The sequence below is a fragment of the Martes martes genome (assembly GCF_963455335.1).
Source record: "Martes martes genome assembly, chromosome: 5".
In the NCBI taxonomy this organism is placed as follows: Eukaryota; Metazoa; Chordata; class Mammalia; order Carnivora; family Mustelidae; genus Martes; species Martes martes.
This window is the reverse complement of record NC_137892.1, coordinates 114,765,058-114,787,182: the sequence shown is the minus strand read 5'-3', so window position 1 is coordinate 114,787,182 and position 22,125 is coordinate 114,765,058. Positions and strand designations below refer to the sequence as shown.

Below are 22,125 nucleotides of genomic sequence, written 5' to 3'. Positions count from 1 at the left end.
CAATGGAAGACGTCAGTTTTGACTCCCTATGCTCAAGCAGAGACTGGACAAATTGGTTACCGAGTCTCTGTCTGCACTCTCCCTATCCTGTTTGAACTATGTGAGAACCTTCTGGAATCCAGTGAGAATTATCTTCCCATGACACCATTATCACCTTAATAAGACCAGGCATAGACCATCTTCAGTAAGCATGTTTGCATGGCATTGCAAATAATGTTTCATAAGCACAGTGCCATCTCAACAGCATGCCAACGTTAGAAATGAAGATGGGGAGTATCTGGGTATGACCACTTCTCAGAAAAATGACACAATGCTACTGAGCCCTCTAAGAATATCTTCTAAATAATTGCCCTCTATATAGTCTGCACACTAAGCAGATAAAGTGGAACACTCAGACACAGTCTTGCCAACATGTGTACAAATCACTTGCATTTCAACTGGAAAACCACAAGGACCTAGTGTTTACTTAGCAGAAGCAACCCAAATGGTATGAAATGGACCACAGGATAGGCCAGCAACTAAGGTATTTTAGCATCACTTTTGTCCTGGATTGATGTGTTTTCCAAGTCCTACGTCAGGCTGTACAACTGGTTTGAGGAGTAATCTAGTCCTTGCTTCCCATGGGAGGCTATGTTTTAGTTCACATAATAAAGCCAATAGACGATGTTGAAGAAGGAAAAAACCACTGGGAAGAATATGCGGGACCACCGATCTATGGCATTCACATCAGTCAAGTCGGGGATGGTGATTTTCAGTTGGGAGGCGCGTCTCCGCAGGCGGCTTTTCTTCTGTGCCACATGTCGTTCCAGGGCATTTCGGCCGAAACTATGCCTGGGCAAGCCGGCTTTCCGGTACTGGATGCTGGTGGCATCATAGGCCAGCATTGTGCTCCTGGGGTCTCCAAGTCCCATCACAGCCTCAGATGTGGCCATTTCATTTTTTATCTCAAGAGTGCTCAGTAAGATGTTCTCATGTGGGTCCATCTGCAAGGAAGAAGAATCAGAAATGATGATCGAAATGGGAAGCCTTTATTGGTGCTAATTATAGAAGGCACTATGATATGTGGGCTAGGTTGCATTTATCAGAGTGGCTAAGAGAACTGGTTTTGAGATTACATTATCTGAGTGGGATTACAAACAGATATGGCTCATCATTTGACAACCATCATGGCCCCAAATCAGTGTGTCATTTAGAGCCATTTGAGATCACTGAGGATCATCAGGTTATGCTCTGAGATGAGAATATAGTTTGATCAAAGCTAAAGTCTCACAGTTTAACTATCTCATAGATATCTTCTAATGGGTTCCTAATGGGTATAATTTTGATGCTCAAAAATCAGAGGTACTCTGACATTCACCGTGCTAATGATTGTCTTTCCAAAGACCTGTCAATTACCAAGTTGTTTCAAAGTGGTCATTCAAGAGATGAAGAAGGAAGAGGAGCATACTGGCTGGGTGTGTGGGTTTGGGAGCCAGGTGTCTGGGTGTAAATCTTGGTTCTGCCACTTACTACTTAAATGACGGTGGGTGAATTCCTAATTTGAACAGTGGCTCCATCACTGTAAGCTACACAAGCTCCAGTTTCTCCATCTATCAAATGGTATGACAGTGCAACCCTAGAGGATTTCTGTAATGACATCCTGATATCATAGATTGTTGCTAGTACCATTTTCATTGCTTCTACTTAGGGGCATACAGAGAAATAGAAGGCATGATGCTATAAAGAATTTACAGTTCTGATATGAATACATACAAAATTAAACTGTGCTAGGTATGAAATAGTAATAAGGGATTAATAACTGAATTGCACTCATAGTAATAGCTTAATTACAGATGAATTCATGATAAAACTAGAACTAAAAACAGTAGATAACACTTGCTATATATGCCAGAGACATTTTCAGGTAACTTCATTCAATTATGCTTCTTAATACCCACAGTTACAAGATACCACCTTAAATTTGCTATGTCAATATAAAAAGGGTAAAAGAAGAGTTTTGACAATAGCAATTCAGGCATCATGTGATGTGCCCAAATGCAGTAACACTCAGAACAACAAGGAACTTGAAAATTAACATCTGGGCAAACTGTGCCTAGACGAGGGCTGAGTGGGGTGAGGGACTGACTTGAGAGGGGAGGGAGGGAGGGAGGTTTCAAGAAGAAGAGAGTCAGTCCAAAGCTGGTTATACTAAGTGGAATTCTGGGCCTAAAGAGTAGAATTAAGGTGGCCGGTAGATAGGGTGACCCTTTTTTCTCTTGGGTGATTTCTACTTGGCTAAGCTAAAAGAAAAGAATGAATACTGACATTGTGATACCTAAATATTAAATGACCATGTTAAGTTTTTTTGTTTGTTTGTTTTGTTTTGTTTTGTAAAGAAGGAGAGATTTGGGTGTCTTATTTTTAAGAGTTCTCAACTGCTACAGATAATAAAACCTAGATGCAACACATTATTATTAATAACAGAGTACATTTATTTTGGTGGAGAATCAGGATATGGCAATTGCCAGTGAAATTCCTGAAATATAAAATAAAGGAAAAATGGGCAATAGTAGATAATGATGATATATGGAAGCAAGGGATATAACCAAACACTTAACTGGAAGATAAAATGGTCTGAGCTTCATGAATTATGCAGAAGGTAAAAGTAAGCCTGCTAAGATTATATACTAACAATTAACTTTCAAATGTGGTTTAATGACCCTGTATTATAAATTAAAATCTAAAATCTCTTGAGAAATAAAAGGTATAAAATACGCTAGAACCTAGTAATTGACCAATTAATCTCTGCCCACTGATTAGACGTTCTGTATGTTTGGTTTATGGTAGTATTTTGCTTAGTGGACATATAAGTTTCTAAGATTTGGAAATGAAACCCAATAAATGTTGAAACACTTCTGTCAAGGAAGGGCCAGGTATTGGCTTTATTGATGGATCCAATGGCCCCAGGGAAGAAAGCAAATATTCAAAGGCATGTACTAGGTACCAGGGTTTTGTGGAAACTCTTGCTGAAGGCTCACAACCATCTTTTGAAAAGGAATTCTTTCCTAGGTCATCAGTGAAGGTGTTCACCAAATTTCACAAACTCACATACTTACTAAATGGTAGAGGTGGAACCCAAACCTTGATCATTAGAGTGCACAGCATGGGGGAGAGAAGTATGACTTCACAACACTCAAGGAAAGTGAAGCTGATGGACGAGGGGAATCTAGCACCCTCATTATTTCAGACTGGGTGCTTATTTTCTGTTCTCCTCTGGGTTGTTAACTCTTATTTTTACTACCTGGAAAATAACAGTAGCAAAATTTCTTTGGCCACTATGCATGACAATGTTCAGGAGTCTCTCTGTCTCTAAGCACCAGGATATTTGCTTTTCTATTGAGTCATTATGTTGAGAATAGTTATGAATCTCTATCAGACTTGGCTGAATTAAAAACACAAGTCAATAATAATAAGCATTATAAAAGTAACAGAAGCATGGCAACCCTTCTGGGTCCCCTCCCTTTTTGGGAGTTTTATACTATCACTTTACTATCACTCAATAAACTGCTTTGCTGCCCACATAAATAAATAAATAAATAAATAAATAAATAAATAACAGGAGCAGTGGACTCTTACGATGGAAACTTCTTCTAAGTTGGATAATTCAACTGATTTCCGTGGGTTTCTGTTTTGTTATCTATGAATTTCAAGATTTGTTAGATTATTCTTGAAGTTTTATCTATTATTTACTTATTTATATTTTTATAAAGATTTTTATTTATTTATTTGAGAGAGAGCACAAGCAGGGGACGTGGCAGGCAGATGGACAGGGAGAACTAGACTCCCCACTGAACAAGGAGCCCGATGTGGGGCTTGATCCCAGGACTTTGGGATCATGACCTGAGCCAAAGGCAGATGCTCAACTGACTGAGCCACTGATGCATGCCTATTATCTATTTTTTAATAAAAAAATTAAAGAAATATATCTATGGAACACTAGTGTGTGTCTGGCACTGTGCCAATATCATCACAGTGGTGAAGAAGATGGCATTTCTGCTGGTCTGGTTGCTGGTCTGGTAACAGTCTCCAGAAAGAATACTTGACTTGGAGTCAGAAGATTGGCATTCTGGCTGTTTTGTTTGTTATTTTTTGACCTTGGAAAAGTGATTCATTCATTCATTCATTCATTCCGATTTTATTTATTTATTTGAGAGAGAGAAAGAAAGACAGAGTGGAGAAGGAGCAGAGCGGGAGGGAGAGGGACCAGCCAACTCCAGGCTAAGCGTGGAGCCCAATGCAGGGCTCGATTCCCAGACCCTGAGATCATCACTTGAGCCTAAACCAAGACTCAGAGGCTTAACTGACTGAGCCACTCAGGTGACCCAGAAAAGTGATTTAATCCCTTGAAGCTAGTTTTCTTCAATGGTGAGAATAGAGTTTTGAGAGATTAACTGAGATAGGTATGTGGGAAGGACTTGGGAAACAGAAGTAACAGGTAGGCAGATTGTCATGACAGGCTACAAATGCAGGGGATACACAGATGCTAGTGGGCTGGGAAAATAGATTAAGTAGCTATGCCTAAAAAACAGTAAGGATATTGCTCTTGCAGTGTTTGTGGAGTAGATACAGGTGAAGAGCTTTCTGTAGGTAACCATAATCATCTCAGCACTGCTGGAGATCTGCTCAGGCTGAAGTGGGAGAAAGGCAGAGGTGGGGGATGGATTGAACCTGTGCATCAGTTTATAAGGTGCTGGTCCTCAAAGTTGTGCTATATTAGGATACTTCAACCTCAAAATCTGACTGCCTGGGTAGTCTCAATTAAGGTCACTAATAGTCAAGGAATACATGAACTTGAATTAAAAAAACAAAATAATGCTTTTCCTGAAAACTCTCAGCCTTCACCATGGGGCTGTAAAGTGGAGAGATATAAAGTATAACCACCTTCATTTCTAATTTTTTTCCCAATTAACGGGGACATGGAGGAGGCAGCTCAAGCAGGTTGTAGTTTACTAGGTTGTACCTCAGAGTTAAGCCCTGAGACACTGCTCTGATTACCCCACCTTGTCCTTCTCTGAAAGACCAGTTTTTCTCACCATTTTCTCATGTCCTATCTAAAGCCTTCTAGGTAATGCCCACCTTTTTACTCGCCTCCTCAGAAATGAGCTGCCTCCCTCCCCTGACACCACACCGTAGCGTCCATTTCCCCAACTTGCCTTGGAATCACCAGTTCCGAGGATTTTTTTGTGTGTGTGTGAGGTATACAATCATGGCCTAATCAACACCTGGAACTGCGTCAGTTTTCTACTAAAAGGGAAGATACAGTACAGTGTTTCCAAGTTCTAATTCTGGACTCAGACAACCCAGGGTTTGATACTGGGTTGAACCATTCACTAGCTTTGAAACCATGGGCAGATCATTCAACTTCTTTGAGTACATTTTTCTTATAGGTAAAGTGGGGGAAAATGCCAACATCCGTCTCCTGGAATTGTTTGAGAGGACTAAATAAGACAGCCCATGCAAAACACTTAGGACGCTTTGTACAAACTAAGCACTCAAAAACTCATGACTGATCTTGCTTTTAAAAAGCAATAAATATTCATTAAATGAATACATTTGATCTTCCACTGCCATTTTTTTTAAATGCCATGGAATGTATGAGCAAACCAGAGCTTTGAATTCATCAGATTATTTAATTTTGCTTTGATTAGTGGCTTCTTAAAGTGCTGAGAACAATGCTAATACAAAGTAAACACTAAACATGTTTTTGTTGTAATGCGTAACACATTTATTAAATATAATAAATAAGTCTAGGCTGAGTTACTTCTGAATGTTGAGGTGAGATGAGTAGCAGCTGCCTTTCATTTCATAGGTGGAGAGGGGGCACAAGTCTTCATGGATTCACAGATCCACCAGCATCCTCCTGACCACCAAGGAAAACAGCCCTGAGGCCAGGGCCAAAGAAGGAGCTGTCTCCTTTGCTGGTGTGGCAGAGCAGGGAAAGGGTCTGGCTTGTCTTTCCTCATTGCCCTTCAACATCCCACCATAATGCTCATCATTAAGATCATCTGTTTAATATTTGTCTGCCCCACCAGACTATACTTCTTGGTAAAGGCAGAGACAAGGTCTCTTTTATTGTTGTATCCCCGAGCACTTGGCATGGTGCCTGGCACATAGTATGCTCAATAAATAATGCTGATTGAATGAAATTAATTTTGTTACCCTTAGTAACTCAATTCCTCTGTGAGTCATAAATAAGGTGGATTTTGGGGGGCCTGGGTGACTCATTTGGTTAAGGGTCCGACACTTGGTTTCGGCTCATGTCATGATCTCAGGGTCCTGAGATCAAGCCCCACGTGGGGCTCCATGGTTCTCAGCTCCGGTTTTGCTTGAGATTCTTTCCCCCTCCTTCCCACCCCCTGCCCGCCCGCTTTTCCCCCTATTTCTGTGCATGCACACGTGCTCTATCACTGGCTTATTCTAAAATGAATGAATGAATGAATGAATGAATGAATAAATAAAATCTTCTTAAAAGGTGGACTTAATTTTTTAATACCAGTCTGAAGATTGGAACTGCCTGAGACTACCTCTCTAATTCCTTTTCTGCTCTAAGGTTTTGCTCTCGACTTATATAGGTCTCTTGCTGGAGTGTCATGCTCAGGTGCCCAAAATCTGGAAACAGATTTCCCATAGTGCCCTGGCCATTTACATGATGGATGTGTCGTTCTTACCCCAGAGAAGGGAGCTTAGTGAGTAGCCACTAGAAGCCAGGACTAATCACATCACATATTGACTTCTCAGTTATTCCAGTGGCCCTGTGGGCCGGGTACTGATCTCATATTCAAAAAATAAAGCACAGAGAAGTTAAGAAACCTAACATATGTTCACACAGTGAATTGGAGCAAGAATTAGAACCTAGACTTTTTGGGGGCCCTGGGTGGCTCAGTTGGTTAAGTGTCTGCCTTCAGCTTGGGCCATAATCTCAGGCTCTTGGCATCTAGCCCCGCATCAGGCTCCCTGCTCAGAAGTGAGTTGTTTCTTCCTCTCCCTCTGTGCCTCTTTCTGCTTGTGCTTGTTTGCTCTCTCTCAAATAAATACAATCTTTAAAAGAAAAAAAAAATCTGGTCTTTTTTATTGTGTTGTGCTGAGGCATAGCAGCAGCCCCCAAACCCATGTGTACTCTACAGCTCATCAAAGAGGGCCCTCTCAGTGCATGATAGGGGCAAGTCATCTGAAGGCTTGCAAAATTTTCCTTAGTGAGGAACAAATAAGAGTGTTTGTATTTACATACGTCACAAAGATGACAGCTGTTGTAAAATCTTGTTAACTATAACGCTTTCACCTAAGTAGAGTAGACATCTGTGGTCTGACTATTCATCAGCCCTCCCAGTGACAATTTCTATCTAGGAATCACCACTCTCAGTATCTCTTTGGTTTGGTGGATGGTATAGTCTGTTTCAGTGGTTTCCAAACTTGAACACGCATCAGAATCCCTTGGAAACCCCATTAAAACATAACGGTCTCTGGGCCCCGCTCCCAAAGTTCCTGTGTTAGTATGTCTGGAATAAGGCTCAACAATGTGCATTTCTAACAAGTTCCCAGGTGATGCCAGGCTGTGGGGCTGAATTCACGGTTGGAAAACTATCAGTCTATTGGAAGCAGCAGAAGGGCATGACTTTAAATAAAGAAGAAGCAGAGGCCTTGAGAAATGAAGAAAAAGCTGAAGTTCTGACCACAGTCTACACCACCACATTGAAAAGCAGGTTTCATAGAGAGCATATGTGATCTCCATTTATTATTTTCTGGTGGTAGGCACTGTAGTAAGGGCTTTACACTTATTACATGTTTTTTTTTTGTAATAAGTGTAATAAGTAAAGGCTTTCCACTTAATATTACAATTGTAATATTTCACTTTGGACAATAACCCTATGAGAAAGTTATTTCTGATATTCTGATTTTGAAAATGAGAATTTTCAAATGAAAGAATCCAAAATTCTCATTTTGGATGAGTAGTGATCTGCCCAGAGTTGGTATGGAATGGACTAGTACTTCTTCTATTTGTCCCAAGGTTCCTACTTCTAATGATCAAACAATACCATTGCATATCTTGAGACTTTCTTCAATGCCATCTTGAAATGCCATCTCTGTATTGGGCTGTATTTAGGTACAGACATTCCAGAAAATGGAAAGAATAGCAATTGCCACGTGATTTAGCTCATCTTTGAAACTGGGTCTCCACACGAGCCTTGCCCAAGTGGATTTCCTAATTGCCTTTTTCTTTACTTGACCAGCGGGACGCAGGAGAAAACACTAAACTCTTTTTTTTCTGATTCGGATATTAACAAGACCTAGCTTCCCTTACCAGAAAGATCGTGTAGCAATCTCTATTGCTCTGGAAAACATAGTAAAATATTTATCAAATTTTCATGTCTTGGCATTTTTACTTACTCAAGCTGTGAGAAATTTGTTGGTAGCAGTTAAAACAAGAGAGAGAAGGAAGCAAAAGTAAATGAAGGGAAAGAAAAGGAAGAGAGACTAGTGGATAAACTGTCACTGCAGATAAATTGCTTTAGCAAGAGCTATGCCAAGGCCTTGTTTTAGTCCAAGAATCTATACTGTTTGCTTTCTCATCTTGAACTTTAACTCACAAGAGCCCCTTCCTGATCACAAGGGTTTTTGGAGAGACCCTATTAAACAGGCCAGTGTGAATAAAGTCTCCTGTTTCCCATTCAACAATCCCTCTGAAAATCGTGCCTTACCTGGAGGTATTTTGCTTATCAATCAAGAAGGAAATGCTGAAATTTTGGGAAACAGACTGATTTATTTACTCCAGCATTCCAGAGCCTCCTGTGAATGATCCTCTTTGAATAAGGCAGTTTGCACACTGATTGATTCAGTCATTCTACTGGGTAGAAGGATGGACTTCCCTGCTGACTTATTTCCCAGACTGACCACTGTGCTGATGGTTCAAACAAGGGTAAATTCATGTTAAACCTTGGGATTCAGAGGTTTTCTCTTCCTTCGTTCCACTTCTCATCCCAACATTTTTTTTTTTCCCCATCAAGGAACAGAACATGCTTTGGTTAACAGAGTTCAGTTTTGCTTTAAAGGTATCACATTAAACAATGAGGAGCAGACTTTATTTTTATATAATTTGTTAATTCCAGTTATAGTTTCAGGTTTCTTGCTGCCTTTTCTGCACCTTTCCCATTGACAGATGTGTCCCCTGGAAGAACGTCCTTGTCCTATAATCTTATACAGAAAAACAAATCACATCCCTCGGTGGCCCAGCAGCATTGCACACTTATCTTGGGAAATGAGAATGGGTCTCTTTTAAATCCCAGTTCACCACTCCTATCATCAAGAGAAGAGTGAGAAGAGAAATTGCAAAACTCCAAGAAATCCTAGCTGTGAAATCCAATTGCTGTGACTAGTTGGATAGGAGATCTTGTTTTATCTTCTATGAAGTGACACTGTGACCCGAGTAACTTGAAATGCTAAGGCAATGAACTGTTAACCCTCTGGGAATATCCAAAGTACTCTTTTCAAAGGAAAAACACTCAGAAACCACCTAACATGTATTTGGTATTCTAAGAGGTAAAAGAAAGTTCACCCAACTAGAATATGAAATGGGGAATCTAAGAGAACAAGAAAAGGTTAATATCTTTGTCGATCCCTCCACCAAAATAAATGGAAAAATAGTAACCAAATCTGGAGTTTAGATCTGGAACAGAAATATTGGAAAATACTGATGAACTAACTACCCAGGTAGTTGCAGGAGGGTGGTCATTTTTAAACAAAAACTGTAAGAAAAAAAAAAAAAGACTGAGATGTTTACTCTTTTTTTATTCTTTTATGCTATTGTGAAGTGTTTGAAATCTTACAGCCACATTATGAGGATAAAGTTAGTCCTATCAGCACTTCGTAAACAACCCTTTCTGTCAAAATTCAGAAGTTCGTAAGTAGCTTAAAGTTTATTAAGTGTAAAGCAATCATTTAAATTTATGTTTGCAGATTCAAATCCTGTACTTTCTCTACTATTTTCACATGAGGAGAAATACTTACGGAAAGGATATGGGCAGGTCTAGTTATTGCTGTTTAGTTTTCCAATTTTTAATTTTTCATAGGTAGATCACAGGAGTGCATATTTCAAGGTTTACTTAGTCAGCTGATTCCCTGTTAAGGGAATCTCACTCTGTGGTCATCCCAATGTGGTAAGATTCTGCTCCAGACACACACACACACACACACACACACACACACACACACATCCATCCGGCCAGGTGGGTGAATCATGTGAGCTCAGTGAGGTTTTAAGTTATTCCTTCAAATGATAATGAAGTTTTTAGATGAAATAATAAGGATACCTCAGGAACAGAAAGAGAAGAATATGATGTTTCTCTGAAAAGGACCCCAGAAGATAAAGCTTTTATAAAAATTGTGATTAATACAGGATCATGAGTGAGAAGACCTCCAGCAAGCATGAGCCACCAAGTGAACTGAGGCTCCTGCTCTTTCTGGTCCTTCTCATATGCCCCTTTCAACATTCACAAGCAGACTGGAAAGAACACTGACTTCAGTGATGAGAGCCAGTTCTAATCCTTGCTTGCTCTCGGCCTCAGTGTTCTTTCTTGCTCTAGAAAGTCTAGGTGGACTTAGGACAGCCTTGCTAACCCCGTCCACCAGGTTAAATCCTCTATTACCAACTGAGCCCTCCTTCCCAGCACCACCCCGCCCCCGTGATAGCAAACATGTAAGCAGAGATTGTATTTTATTGCTTACATATTCCTAATGCTGGCCACTGTACTTGATACAAAATATTCAAAATAAAACTTGCTAAATGGAATTACTAGAGGGTTAGACTAAGTCTAGGATCATACATTCAAATCTGGCTAGGGAGATCATACAAAGGTGTGAAGCAGGTGTAATGGAGAATAGGAATAAGCTGGCCCTATAGTAAATGAAACTAAAAAATAGAGGCCTGCCTGAAGGACATTTATTATTTATTTATTTATTTATTTATTTTCCTGAAGGAAATTTAAATCTAAATTTTTAAACATCACTATAGTGGTCAAAATCACATGTAAGGGTTCAGACTCTGGTCTGCTATATCAGTCATTGTAGGTATCACTTATACAAACGTTGTCTTTCAGTTCCATTTAATCTATAATTATGAACGGCTTTATTGCCTTTTCAAAAAAACTCACGGCATAACATAGGAATAATACATAGGGAAAAATCTGCCTAGCAAAAATCCTGCAGGTCTGGAGCTTCCTTCAAAACTGTGGTCTAGGGGCGCCTGGGTGGCTCAGTGGGTTAAAGCCTCTGCCTTCGGCTCGGGTCATGATCCCAGGGTCCTAGGGTCGAGCGCCACATCGGGCTCTCTGCTCAGCAGGGAGCCTGCTTCCTCCTCTCTCTCTGCCTGTCTCTCTGCCTACCTGTGATCTCTGTCAAATAAATAAATAAAATCTTGAAAAAAAAAAAAACAAACAAACTGTGGTCTAATTGGACATAATAGAAAAACAAAAACAAAAACTGTGATCTAGACCCAATGCTAGTATTATATTTATTTTCCTAACTGTGTAGGGCCTTGCAGTGAAAAATTCTGCAGTATCTTTCTGTTCTTGAACTTCCTAGGTAGCCTTCTTAGTTTTTTGTGGCTTAATCTCTTCCAGGCCTCTTACTTTCACAGAATCAAATTTATTTTTCTTGGAAAATGATTCCTTTCTATATATGTGTTAATTTATGTGGAATTTATTAAGAATGATATGTAAATGACAGAGCTCATGTATTTTTAAAAATAATATTTGGATTGAGATTGAAGGATGAATGCTAAATTTAGGGGAAATGAGATTACATTCAAATTAATACATTAAATAATAAAATAAAATTAATAAAATATATAATGAATTGGCTAATTTCTTTTGGAAGGCTGATAGAATTCTCTTTGGGTTCCTCTTCTCAATTTAATAAATAAAGCTACTGTTTCAACTAAAGTTGAAAGTCAGGAGTTGTTTTAATTGTATGGAAAAAATATAAAAGATTGGAATCATAGTCAAATTTCCTGAAGCTGGAAGAAGTGAAGGAAACTGTATTCACAATCTGTTCATTTTAATGGACATTTCTTCCATCCAAAGGAGGGACTTGCCTTGTATTACTGTACATCTTTAGGATGTGTGGAACGGAGCCAGGTTTAAAATTAGCTTATATAAACCCTGAGTGTTATTTCGATAAATTTTGAGGTAGATGTGAGAATTTGCCCATCCAGTCCTGATAATTCAAACATTTTAACACCTGGAAACTCGGGTCCTGAGAGGTAAAGGTTTGTTCCAGTTCAATTTCCATCTGAATAATTGACTCCAGTCCCAGGCTGGAGAGAAACAATTGATCTAATTTTTTTATTAGCTGGTTCATACAACTCAAAGCATTCCGGATGATGACTTGCTAAAGATGTTTATACACACCATGTAACCAGTAATTCACAATTTCCCAATCCATTTTTAACTAATACCACAGAGAGCATTTGTTTTGGTTTCTTCCCGCAAGCTGCAAACATGCCAGTCAAGTGTTTCTTTTTTTTTTTTTTTTTTAAAGATTTTATTTATTTATTTGTCAGAGAGAGTGAGCACAGGCAGACAGAGAGACAGGCAGAGGCAGAGGGAGAAGCAGGCTCCCTGCTGAGCAAGGAGCCCGATGTGGGACTCGATCCCAGGACGCTGGGATCATGACCTGAGCCGAAGGCAGCCGCTTAACCAACTGAGCCACCCAGGCGTCCCCAGTCAAGTGTTTCTAATGCACAGGCATAGGGAGAGGGAGAAAAATGGATAAACTTTACCAAAAGAGGAACTACATTTTCCCTCTGGGGTTTCCACATGTTGTCAAGGGTGATAACAGTGCATGTTCCTAAGAGGGAAGAGGGGTGGCTTTTCTAGCTCCCAAAGCCCAGAACAGTGAGTAAAAATTGAGGCAATCGATCAGGTCAAATTTCAAGACTCACTGGTAGGTTATATTTGACTTAAAGATTGTGGTCCATAATTACCCCAGGTCGTTGGAAGACCCATGGTTTTCTCTTGCTACTGGGTTTTGAAACCCAGCCTTGTCCCATAAGGAGGACAAGAACCACACATTGCTTTTTCACTTCTGTGTCAGAGGGAAATTACCATCTGCTTCTATCTGTCATCTAGAAGCAAAGAAGTCGAGTTTTAGTTTCTATCCTCGTCAAGACACGAGTGCTTTAATGCAGTTATAAATCTGAGAGTTCCCTCCCCCTCTAAAATATTGACTCAGAAAAGAGAATTAGCCTATTCTAATCAAACAAACAAAAACAGACAAACCATCTAGACTATCAGCAGCTCCACTTCCATGTATTAGAGACACTTTCTCCCTCCAAAGAACGTTACCCACTGCCTCCTATTGTTTTTCATTTAACTTGGCGAAGATGCCAAAAAGCTGACCTAATGCAGACCAGATAGGCAGGATTCCAGTGAACACAGAACAAAAGGGTAACAGAAAGGAGCAGCATATTCATCTCCACAGAGATGCCAGGAACACAGCCAGGGACCTTTGCTTCTATGGATTTAGAATTTCATTTGGTTCTTGAATGGCAGGGGGCATGAAAGTGGTGCTGAAGTGGGTCTCTTGAACAGAGGTGGGCTGGAGGGGGAGAGTGCATGGATTCACACTGATTACCAGATTCTCTGAGTGGGAACTGAGACACATTTTTAGCACTGAACAGCACTGCATCTAGGAACTGTGCTTTAAAAAAGGCACCAGTGAAAAGTGACTCAGCAGTAATAAAAAAGTGGTGTAGTCCCCATAACTTAGAGTGTGTACTTGTAAGCGTGTACCCACTCTATACAGCAAGAGCAAAATAACTGATGCTAAGGGAAGTATGATTACAGAACAAATGCCTTCATAACAAATACGAATGGCAAAATCTAATTACAACAAAAGCATTTATAAGCTCCACACAGTTTCTTAATAGGACCATGGACTTTCTAATGTTTGTGTCATCAGATAATAGAGAGTAGGGGACCCATACTCATTCTTTCTTACTCATATGTAGCTTGTATCTTCCACAGCCCAGTTCAAAAATGTTCCTTCCATTGGGGAGTCCCTTTTGACCATACCCCACTCTGTCAGGTCCTCTGATATATGCTCTCACAGCAATGAAGATGTTTCCCTCACTGCCTTGGTTTTTGCTTATGTATTATTTCCATAGATGCTTGTTGGAAGTGTATCCTCCCTTCCAGATACGGTCACTGTGAGGGCAAGGAGCATGTCGGACAGGGACACAAAAAGTATTGTTGAATTCGCAGGTAATACTTGTAGTCAATGTTTAGTGGGCCCGTATCCTGTATTCCAGGTAGTTAAAAGCACTCTACAGGGATTGTGGCATGTATTCCTTGCCACACTCCCTTAGGGTAGCTTCTCTTACTAACAACTCTCGGGGAGTGGGGTTATGGACATTGGGGAGGGTGTGTGCTGTGGTGAGCACTGTGAAGTGTGCAAACCTGGCGATTCACAGACCTGTACCCCTGGGGATAAAAATACATTGTATGTTTATAAAAAAATAAAACAAAATTAAACAAACAAACTCTCATTTCATAGATAGGCCCACTGAGACTAAAAAGTTAACTCACTTGCAGAAAGTAATGCAATGAGTAAATAAGGGATCTGAAATTTGAACCCAGACAGTCCTATTTCTGAGTCACCACACTGAAGATGGAAGGTACACTAGGATTCATATGTCCCCTTGAGAGAGTAAAATTCCCTCTTGTTTTGAGGGGAGACATTTAGGAATATGCGCATGCACCGTGCAGCTGAAGGAATGGTGACAAGAATGGGGCAGGGACAGTGGGCAAATAAGAGATGATGGTCTGAGTCTGGAAGTTGCGGGGAGGAATAAATGTGGCCCTGGGCCTTTATAAAAAGAGACTCAGGCCTTTCCAGAAGGGGAAGAGAAAGAAAGGGGAAAGGTAGAGAGGGGGGCCCCTTTGTCTACACAACATTATACTCAGTAAGTACTAAGTTAGACAGCTTGAGGGAGCTCATCTTTTCCTTCTGGACCTTTCCTGCCAACTTTGACTTGACTTCATATTAGGAAGAGCCACTTTGTGAAATGAGAGGGACTCACGTTACATTTTAAAATAAGCTAGTACAAATATCCAAACCCTTTACCTGTAGACTGTAGGAACTCTCAGGGTAAACCTATAAGCATTCATCTTCTCTTGGGTTGAGGCATTAATGGGCTCTGAAGCCACACTGCTTGGGTAAGAGGCAGACTGGATTAAAGGAAAGGTCACAAAGCTCTGTGATCTTGGGTAGGGTATTTAACCTTTCTGAGCCTCAGTTTTCTCAACTGTAAAATAGGTAGAACAGTGTCAGCCTTATTGGGTGGTTGTGAGGATTAAATGAGAGAATTCATAGAAAGTACCTAAAACAGTATCCCATAGGATAAACTCACAGAACAGTAACTTTCATTGGAGAGGAGAAAGTTCTAAGTCAGGGACAGATGAAGGAAGCAGAGATTCTGGAGGGCACATAATAAAGATAATGTGGAAGGTTTTATGAGATATTAGGTAGAAATAAAGGAATTGAACTGTTGTCACATCATGGCCAGGAGAGGTTTGAGATGATAAACCAGTTTTTAAACTAAAACAGCTGTGGCAGTGGTGACAGAGGACCACACAGCACTTGCTCAGCTACTCTTCAAGAAACAAATGATTGTAGCAAGACACCCATGCAACTCTGTGCTACAGCCCTTTGGTAGGGAGCTTCCTGTTGGTTTGGGGTTGTGTGAATTTTCTAGGTTCAGTCATCCGGGAAAGTATGTAATGTTGAGAACTCTCATTATTCATAGGCCTAACAAAATAATATTTATTCCTAATGCTTAATGTTGTTTGGTTCTTCATCCTTACAGTGGGGGGAAGCAAGAGGTAATTCAAAGTGTTCCATTTTGTTGTTTGCCAGCAGGATCAGTAAAATTTGGGGAAGGGAGAGTTTGCACTCATCAGAAAAGGTAAGTTTTCGGATTTATTTCTATCTTCTCTTACTTATGGGAAATGAGGAACTTTCCCCAATCAAATACGTTTATAATGAGAGTTTCATTACGATGTAGAGAGAATATGAAATTACATTCTGTAGATCATCTTTGTGCAGCACTATTTTAGATTTCAGTGTAGATAAGAACATATATATAGTTAAGTCTTAAAGGCATGAGTTTTGAAATCAGCTTTGTATTCTAGCTTCTTTACTGGGTCCTTGGTCAAGTTCCATAGCTTAGTTGAGCCTCAGGTGTCTCATCTTTAAAATCAAGTTATAGCACCTCATCTTTAAAATAAAAGCACATTATACAATGGTTTGTTTTAAGCTGGAGACAAGATACTTAAGGAGCCTACCAGCATGTCCAGCATATAATTAGGTGTGTAACAAAAGGTAACACTGTTACAATACTTAAAACTTTGACATTTCTCAACTGGGAAAGAAAATGTAAATTCACTGGTTTACATAGGTAGGTAAAATTAATTCTTTGTATTTCCCCATTAACCTCTGTGGTGGATTGTGGTTGAATCTATCCCACCTGTTGTAACAATGGGAGAGACAGATCCCAGTCATGGGCCAGACTGCTATAAACCAGTCTTGGTATTCCCCCTCCCCTTACCAGGGATTGGTCCAGGAATGGAAAGGCGTAATGTAACTGAACCAATGAAAAGAAAGGAAAGGTTTATTGGAGGCTTTGGGGTTTAAAAAAAAAAAAAATCCCCAGCTTTCCTTCTGGATGTGTATAAAGAAACATGGATCCTTGTTGTTACTGGATGTCCAAAACGAGATATCACTGACAAGATTTTGGCTGGCTTGCTTGATATCTCTCTCCTTCTCTCTCTCTCTCTCTCTCCCCATGCTTCTTTGCATGCTTTGCACAGACCAGATACATTAAAGGTGGATGGAAAATCAAAAAGGTATCATTAATAAAATTCAAAATAGTAATTTCAATAATTTCAGATAATATTCAACCTAGGATAATAGTAAGGTCATGTATTATTCATCTATATTTTTATATATGTAAATATATATATGTATGTTTATATCTACATGAAATATAGATATACAGAAATGTAGGGACAGTTTTCCAAAATCAATAATCCTGTTAAGAATAAAGTGATCCTACAGTAATTTTAATAAAAATGCCTTCTATTTATTTAAGTTACTTATGTCTTATCAAATGGGTTTCGTGTCTTTTATTTCATTGCCTTCCACAATGTCAGAAGGAATCTGAAAGGCCCAACAAGGACTTATCATCTCACGGATTAACAAAACTAAGACACAGAGAAATTCTTTTCCCAAAGTTGTAGGATTTTTCAGAGTCTGAATTCAACTCTTCTTGGCTTCTTGAATCTAAATTGTACTCTGTGCCTTGCTCTGCCAATGATAGAACTGAGGAAAGCTATTTTAAAACAGCTTCACATGCAATCCGTGATGAAATTGTGCAACTCAGAGAGAGAAACCTGGGTTTATGTTCCAGCTTTGGTTAGTCCCAGTGCTACCACGAACTAGCTTATGTGACCCTGAGGAAGTTACTGACATTTCTGGGTTTCAGCGTCTGCCTATAAAAATGAGACATCACACAGGGAAAAAAAAAAAAAAGAAATATATATATATATATATATCAGTATGTACAGGGATGGATGTTAACTGAACTTAGGACAATCATTTTGCAATATATACAGATAACAATCATTATGTTGCAATCCTGAAACTAATATAATGTTAGGTCAATTATACCTCAATTTTAAAAAAAGGAACTAAAAAATGCAACTACAAGTAAAAGAAAGTGTTAATTAAAAACAGTAGAAGCTTATGTTGAGGCGAAGTTTCCTATCCTTACACCTGAGAGAGGCACAAACCAGGCAAATGGACCAGCTGGTCCCCGAATCAACAACAGAACTTTCAGACTAGTTCTCAAGGCAGCAGCCACTACTCCTTTAGGGTCGGGACTCATTTGCATTCCCTGGGCTAGCTCCTTGCTGTTGAGTGCGGTCCAGAGATCAACAGCTTTGGCATCACCAAGAAGTTTGTCAGAAGTGCAGAGTCTCAAGCCTCACCCTAGACCTACAGAATAAGAGTCTGCACTTTGGCAAGATATGGAGATAGCTTTTATGCACATTAAAGATTGAGAAGCACTGGGTTACATCATCTCTTAGATTCTTTAAAGTTCTCAAAGTCAATAGACTGTAGGACTAAAAAAAAAACAAAAAAAACGAAAAAAAAGGAATTTTTTAAGGATCTTGGGTAGCTCTCCAAGTCTGCTAAACCAGGTCTTCAATGTCTATACTGTAAAGTGGTAGAGGAGTCCACTGGTAACGTTTTGTGCTCCCTTTTCAGAATGCTGAATTAATCACAATCAAGGCACCAACTTGATTTGATAAACCCCAGGGGGAGAGTGAACTGGAGAGAGAGTGATTAAATCCACTTTAGTCAGGGATTCCTATACAGTGGTGGCCAACAACTCCTCTACATTTAGCCAATTTCATGGTGATTTACTGCAGCCAGAGTTTGCCAAATGCACCATCTACTCTCACATTCAACCCTTGTTGGGAGACTCCTATTAATCTGACACAGCCTTATCAAACATCTCTCTGTTCCATTTTAACAACAAATGATTCTTGTCTCTGAGATCTGCAGATGATGGTGGACAGTAAATGATTAAACTTTATAAAATTCAGGCTATAGGTTGAGTTAGGAAATGAAGAAAATTATGAATTTATGGAGATAAGAGAGAACATCAAATCTAAGGTGATACTTTGGTAAAGAATATCAGCTAGACTCTGTGTCAAATATTGAAAACCCTCAGATGATGATGATGATGATGATGATGATGATGATGATGATGATAACAAAAGACCTGGGTTCAAATCCTAGGTTTGCAACTTACTAGCTATGTGGCTGAATATGTTATTTCTCTGGACCTCAGCTTTTGTCATCAATAAAATTTTAGAGAACTATAAGAATATTTAGTAACTAACAAGCTTCAAACTTTCATGAGCATCAGAATCATTTGGAGAATGTGCTAAAATTTAAATTCTTGGGTCATCAGAAATTCTGATTCAGTAAATCCAGGAATGGGCTGGGTTCTGCATTTTTTAAAGTATTGATTCTGATATTGTGGTCTGAGGATGACCCCCTATAAAATGCTACTATGGGGCATTGGATGGTAAAAATTTAAGTAAAAATAACTTGCAAACCCTTGGTAAATGTTAGCTTTTTAGATATATTAGTATTTCAGAAGTGCTTTGTTCAATGTTACATACGGGGGAGGATCTGGGATGAAACAATTTCCAACGCACCAGAATGGTTTCCTGTTTACTAGTATTTGTCAGAGTACATTGTTGAAAAATGCAAGGGATTGAGGAAGGATGCAGATCAAATTATTAAATATAATCAAGTCAAGGAGTGAAAGGCAGTGCTGACAATGTACACGTTATGCCACAGAATTGGGATCTTTGTTATTTCATTGCTGTGTGTCTGTGGATAGTCAATCTACCTCTCTGGGTATCAGCTTCTTCATTTATAAAATGAGAAGATCAGTTCATATTAAGGGTTAAATTGCTATTGTTATGTCATAGCCATGTATATCCGGGCAGGACAGAAGAGCTCCTTGCCCTTTTTTTCCCCTGAGATGGAATGTGCCTTTTACTCTGTGAAGCTTTTTCAGAACATGCATTTAAAGTTAACACCTCAGTAGCCAGAAACTCAGTAGCATGTATCACGTGTACTATTTACTATTCATTCTGATTATGTCATATAATTTAAAAGAATATTTTAGGGGCAGTGGACTGTCCCATCAGACTGGCTGACAGAGACAGTGCTTCTGAATTCAGAAACAAATCTTGAGAAATGGGGAAAAGTCAGAGTTCTGCCCATGCAACTCTTTTCACAATAGACATCAATTTTGGGGTTAGCGCTTAAGAAATGCTTGCTTTCCAAGTACTTCCTCATATTTCCTCCTGCAATCCTTACTATCTTGAGGGTAGAACAGTAAGCTCTATTTAAAAGTTGGAAAAGGAGGCTCAGAGAGCTTTCTCAGGCTGACATATCTAATAAGTGAGAATTATGGGCCTTAAATTCAGGACTGTCTCAAATTCAGAATCGAGTAGTTTTGATGAAGCTGGGTGTGTCTGTTCTCTTAACAGCTGCGGTACTTTCCAAGAGCAACAATTTGATAAACTTGCTGAATGACCAACACATTTGTGATGTTCCTTCTAAATCTTGTCCCTTGTGAGAAAAGTTTAAGGCTACCCTGCTGCTGCGAGCTGTGGTGATGGGAGCAATGTGTATCTGAAAGACTGTCAGAGGAATGCAGCCCATGTTGTTGACATGAGGGAACCAACATTCTCAACCCTGAGAGGGGTGAGGAAGTGTGAAATGCTCCAGAAAGCAGTATTCGCTGTTGAGGACTCTTCCTGCGGGGCACTCCCAGTCTGGCCCCTGGGTTGGCATGCATGCGCTCCAGGATTCAGAGATAGTCACCCTCCTGTAGAGAGTCATAGCAATGTCTGGGACTCAGTGGAAGAAACTGACTGTGGGGTCTTTGAAGCTGGTCCAGCTTCCAGAAATTTTTTGCAGCAGAAGCTAGTAGTGGTATCAACAGGCAAAAGAGACAGCTTGTTTATTGCTGAGGGAGATTTCGAAATTATTTCAGCTTCCATTTTTGTTATGTTTCTCTTGGTGCTTTTTGCCAAAATTAAAAAAGCATCAAGCAATTTTGTAAACCTCTTCTCAACAGAGGCCATAAAAAATTCCTAATTTCTTTAGGAACACAAGACTAGCTAGAGGTACTTTACTTGTTTTGTTTTTTAACAATTTTATATTAATAGAAAGATAGTTAATAAAAATTTAATGCCCGTCCTTAATTCCCATAGCTGCCCATGGAACACATGGTTTTCTATTTTTCAAGAATTCATAATCTTGCCAGAGTTTTCTCAGTAATAATTGTATTCATTATACTATAACTGTTACTACATTTCCTAAAACCTGAGATTTCAAAAACTACAAAATACACCATTAATTCATTGGCAAGTTTTTTATAAAGGAAAAAAAGAAAGAAGCTACATGTTTATAATATAGGTAAGTACCATACTAACTTCAGGAGCTCTTCAAAAGTGAAGCTTCGTCTTAAAATTGAAAACAATCACATATTTTTCCTTAAAGACTATGTTAATAATCCACAAGTTGGGCTTGACTTCCAGTACCAATCGAACAACACGGTAGTGGTATTGTATTTTGAATTCTAGAATGGAATGGAGCACCTGAAGAGGCAAAGTATTACTAGCGATTTGAAAAACCACAAAGTATTACATATACACTTTTTCTTTTGTTTGCTAAATTTTGTTTACTGGCAACATGGGATAGAACAGATATGTTTTCAAAATTTAACTCTTTGGTTGTAGTTCTCATTCTAGGAAAAAATTTAATTGAAGGGAAATGAGTCATAGCTGATAAATATTGTCCTCCTCATAGGACAGGAAATAACCAGATTTTCTAATGAAGAAGGGACTCAACGGAGAAACTGACCAGGTAATGGACAGGAACATGGCAATAAGATTCAAGGGGCTTTGGTCCTGGAAATGTGTTTCATCAATGAATGCCTAGGTGTCTGTTCTATTTACTCATTTATAAAATGGGGATTATATTTACCTTCTATGTATCTGGTTATTCTTGAGATAATTGAAACACATTGAAAAAGTATAAATACTACACAAGGGCACAATATTTTCATAATCTAATGGAACTGCCTGCTTGGCTACTTGCCACCTCTTACTGCATCTTATTATTCAATTACATTCTAATATATCCAATGAAAGAATTACATCTTATTTAGATGAGTTAATTTTAGAATAGGGGTTGGATTCATAGTACTTTTAGTGGTTCCTAACCCAGGAAATTATTTTACAATATTTCTCTCTATAGGCATTTTTCCACATTTTTCCAAAAGGAAAGTTATTAAATAAAATGGTTTTTAACCACAGAGTATGATATAAACTCTGTACAACTGTTTGTAAATTTTTAAATTAATAAGCAATTGCTTGTAGTAGAAATAAGTGAAAGGAGGTTTAATCAAAAGGAGGCTATGGGACAAATTAATTTCAG

The 22,125-nt window shown here is 39.1% G+C and overlaps 1 protein-coding gene across 2 annotated transcripts in view; it reads right to left on the bottom strand.

The window, feature by feature from the left end:
- Nucleotides 1-635: 635 nt before the first annotated feature.
- Nucleotides 636-22,125, bottom strand: part of GABRB2 (gamma-aminobutyric acid type A receptor subunit beta2) — a gene marked incomplete at both ends in the record, with an annotated part of 235,063 nt that continues 213,573 nt past the window's right edge. For both annotated transcript variants that reach the window (XM_080804923.1, XM_080804924.1), the window contains one exon: nucleotides 636-983. In XM_080804923.1, coding sequence (XP_080661049.1) covers nucleotides 636-983 — 348 coding nt within the window. The remainder of the gene's footprint in view (nucleotides 984-22,125) is intronic.